The 4,153-nt window shown below is 45.6% G+C and overlaps 1 protein-coding gene across 1 annotated transcript; it reads right to left on the reverse strand.

Annotated features, from left to right (window-relative positions):
* Window positions 1-211: 211 nt before the first annotated feature.
* Window positions 212-2,203, reverse strand: LOC144262288 (uncharacterized). The gene is made up of 2 exons (XM_077812014.1): window positions 1,405-2,203; window positions 212-824 (listed from the first exon to the last, which is right to left on the reverse strand). The coding sequence occupies exons 1-2, from the start codon at window positions 2,075-2,077 to the stop codon at window positions 538-540; spliced, it is 960 nt and encodes a 319-aa protein (XP_077668140.1). The 5' UTR covers window positions 2,078-2,203; the 3' UTR covers window positions 212-537.
* Window positions 2,204-4,153: the final 1,950 nt, after the last annotated feature.

Below are 4,153 nucleotides of genomic sequence, written 5' to 3' on the forward strand. Positions count from 1 at the left end.
TAAAAACCAGTTTCATGACTGGACAGGCTACGGTGTGAAAGTTCTGTTTGTTTCTCCTTGATGAAACCCCCGCCCCTTGGTTCACTCTACTTCCCTGTAAGCTAACCACCCTCCCCTCCTCCCTTCGATCACCACTTGCAGAGGCAATAAAGTCATTGTTGCTTCACATTCATGAATTCTTTATTCATTCATCACACAAATAGGGGGATAACTACCAAGGTAGACCAGGAGGGGTGGTGGAGGAGAGAAGCACCAGGAGGGGTGGTGGAGGAGGGAAGGACAAGGCCGAACAGCACTTTAAAAGTTTAAAACTTTAAAACTTATTGAATGCCAGCCTTCTGTTGCTTGGGCAATCCTCTGGGGTGGAGTGGCCGGAGGCCCCCCACCGCGTTCTTGAGCGTCTGGGTGAGGAGGCTATGGAACTTGGGGAGGAGGGCGGTTGGTTACACAGGGGCTGTAGTGGCGGTCTGTGCTCCTGCTGCCTTTCCTGCAGCTCAATCATACGCTGGAGCATATTGGTTTGATCCTCCAGCGGCCTCAGCATTGAATCCTGCCTCCTCTCATCACGCTGCCGCCACCTTTCAGCTTCAGCCCTTTCTTCAGCCTGCCACTTACTCTCTTCAGCCGCCACCTCTCTGCCCGGTCATTTTGTGCTTTCCTGCACTCTGGCATTGTCTGCCTCCACGCATTCATCTGTGCTCTGTCAGTGTGGGAGAACAGCATGAGCTCAGAGAACATTTCATCACGAGTGTGTTTTTTTCGCCTTCTAATCTTCACTAGCCTCTGGGAAGGAGAAGATCCTGTGATCCTTGAAACACATGCAGCTGGTGGAGAAAAAATAAAGAGACAGTGGTATTTAAAAAGACACATTTTCTAGAACAATGGCTAGACTCTTTCACAGTAAACCTTGCTGTTAACATTACATACACAGCACATGTGCTTTCGTTCCAAGGTCGCATTTTGCCTCCCCCCACCACGTGGCTAGCCCCTCAATCCTCCCCATGGCTAACAGTGGGGAACATTTCTGTTCAGCCATAGGCAAACAGCCCAGCAGGAACGGGCACCTCTGAATGTCCCCTTAAGAAAAGCACCCTATTTCAACCAGCTGACCATGAATGATATCACTCTCCTGAGGATAACACAGAGAGATAAAGAACGGATGTTGTTTGAACGCCAGCAAACATACACTGCAATGCTTTATTCCACAATGATTCCCGAGTACGTGCTACTGGCCTGGTGTGGTAAAGTGTCCTACCATGGTGGACGGAATAAGGCTGCCCTCCCCAGAAACCTTTTGCAAAGGCTTTGGGAGTACCTCCAGGAGAGCCGAAAATGCCAGGGCAAATTAATCATTAAATATGCTTGCTTTTAAACCATGTATAGTATTTTAAAAGGTACACTCACCAGAGGTCCCTTCTCCACCTGGCGGGTCCAGGAGGCAGCCTTGGGTGGGTTCGGGGGGTACTGGCTCCAGGTCCAGGGTGAGAAACAGTTCCTGGCTGTCGGGAAAACCGGTTTCTCTGCTTGCTTGCTGTGAGCTATCTTCCTCGTCCCCAAAACCTGCTTCTGTGTTGCCTCCATCTCCATTGAAGGAGTCAAACAACATGGCTGGGATAGTGGTGGCTGAACTCCCTAAAATGGCATGCAGCTCATCATAGAAGCGGCATGTTTGGGGCTCTGACCCGGAGCGGCCGTTTGCCTCTCCAGTTTTCTGGTAGGCTTGCCTCAGCTCCTTAAGTTTCACGCAGCATTGCTTCAGATCCCTGTTGTGGCCTCTGTCCTTCATGCCCTGGGAGATTTTGACAAACGTTTTGGCATTTCGAAAACTGGAACGGAGTTCTGATAGCATGGATTCCTCTCCCCATACAGTGATCAGATCCCGTACCTCCCATTCGGTCCATGCTGGAGCTCTTTTGCGATTCTGGGACTCCATCATGGTCACCTCTGCTGATGAGCTCTGCATGGTCACCTCTGCTGATGAGCTCTGGCCAGCGTGGCAAGCTGCAGGTGACCATGCAAACAGGAAATTGAAATTCAAAAGTTTGCGGGCCTTTTCCTGTCTACCTGGCCAGTGCATCTGAGTTGTGAGTGCTGTCCAGAGCGGTCACAATAGAGCACTCTGGGATAGCTCCCAGAGGCCAATACCGTCTAATTGCGTCCACAGTACCCCAAATTCGACCCGGCAAGGCCGATTTAAGCGCTAATCCCCTTGTTGGGGGTGGAGTAAGGAAATTGATTTTAAGAGCCCTTTAAGTCGGAAAAAAGGGCTTCATCGTGTGGACGGGTGCAGGGTTAAATCGATTTAACGCTGCTAAATTCGACCTCAACTCCTAGTGTAGACCAGGGCTAAGATCTTGTAAAACTGTGTGTAAAAGCACCACTTGGTGACTCCAACCATAACAATATAAATAGTAAAAACAAATATAACCCCTTCACCCAATTTCTTTTATTGTGAGTGTCTGATTTATTTGATGTTTCTCTGTCCATGGAACTGCACTGTTTTAACCAATTTCACTGTAACTTAGGAACAAGTTAGTTAAAAGATAATCTTCCCTTTTTGGTAAAAAAACATCCCCTTTGCAAGAGTTTTAGAACTGGAAATCTTCATGGTTTTTTTATTTTTCTTGCTTGCATTTTAAACATTATAAGAAGAGTAAGATTTAAAAGACAATCTCAGGATTTTTTAGGTCTGACTCATGATTTTTGAATGCTTGGAGTTGGCAGTACCGTAATATGACTTCAAACCTGATTGAGCCTTCTGGATGCAAATAATAAAATAATGATAATGATGGGATCTGACTTTCTTGAAAGATCACCACATCCCAGCTTTTATAGTCTCGCTTCACTGCTGCAGCCACCTACTGTTTCTTAAGGAAATAGAGGACTAGACGTGTCTTCTGCTTTATTTAGGGAATATCAGTGAACTTCTGCTTTACTTATTCTCCTAGACCAAATATAGCAAATTTTGGTAACTATATTTTTATTCTTTCATAAATTATAAATGTAATATCTCATTTCCAGAAGATCAATAGTTTTGAACATACATGCAGCCTCAAGGAGAGTACTACGTATTATTTTGTGTATGTCTGTTGTATTGCTTTCTTGTGCTTTTATTAAAAACATAAAATAAGAAATAAATCTGATATGTGGTTTCATTCCTCTCTGTTTCCAGGCATGATGCAACTTATATACCTTCCACACTTCTTCTGCATTTCATCATTTTGAAAACTGATTTCATGGGAGTTGAAGGCACTCAGTACCATACAGAATCAGGCTCTTTTGGAAGGGTGCATGTTGTACACCCCAATGAACATGAATTATAGCCTCACATGAATGAGTTTTTGCATAGATTTTTGAGATCTGGGCATAATAGAGTGAAGCAATCTATAACAGTGAAAATACCTGTTTTTGGAAAGGGTAGGGGACAATTTCCTGGTGCAAGTGCTGGAGGAACCAACTAGCGGCAGAGCTCTTCTTGACCTGCTGCTCACAAACTGGGAAGAATTAGTAGGGGAAGCAAAAGTGGATGGGAACCTGGGAGGAAGTGACCATGAGATGGTCGAGTTCAGGATCCTGACACAGGGAAGAAAGGAGAGCAGCAGAATACTGACCCTGGACTTCAGAAAAGCAGACTTTGACTCCCTCAGGGAACTGATGGGCAGGATCCCCTGGGAGAATAACATGAGGGGGAAAGGAGTCCAGGAGAGCTGGCTGTATATTAGAGAATCCTTATTCAGGTTACAGGGACAAACCATCCCGATGTGTAGAAAGAATAGTAAATACGGCAGGCGACCAGCTTGGCTTAACAGTGAAATCCTTGCTGATCTTGAACACAAAAAAGAAGCTTACAAGAAGTGGAAGATTGGACAAATGACCAGGGATGAGTATAAAAATATTGCTCGGGGATGCAGGAGTGAAATCAGGAAGGCCAAATCACACCTGGAGTTGCAGCTAGCAAGAGATGTTAAGAGTAAGAAGAAGGGTTTCTTCAGGTATGTTAGCAACAAGAAGAAAGTCAAGGAAAGTGTGGACCCCTTACTGAATGAGGGAGGCAACCTAGTGACAGAGGATGTGGAAAAAGCTAAATGTACTCAATGCTTTTTTTGCTCCTGTCTTCACGAACAAGATCAGCTCCGAGACTACTGCACTGGGC

The sequence above is a fragment of the Eretmochelys imbricata genome, chromosome 3 (assembly GCF_965152235.1).
Source record: "Eretmochelys imbricata isolate rEreImb1 chromosome 3, rEreImb1.hap1, whole genome shotgun sequence".
NCBI classification, from domain to species: Eukaryota; Metazoa; Chordata; order Testudines; family Cheloniidae; genus Eretmochelys; species Eretmochelys imbricata.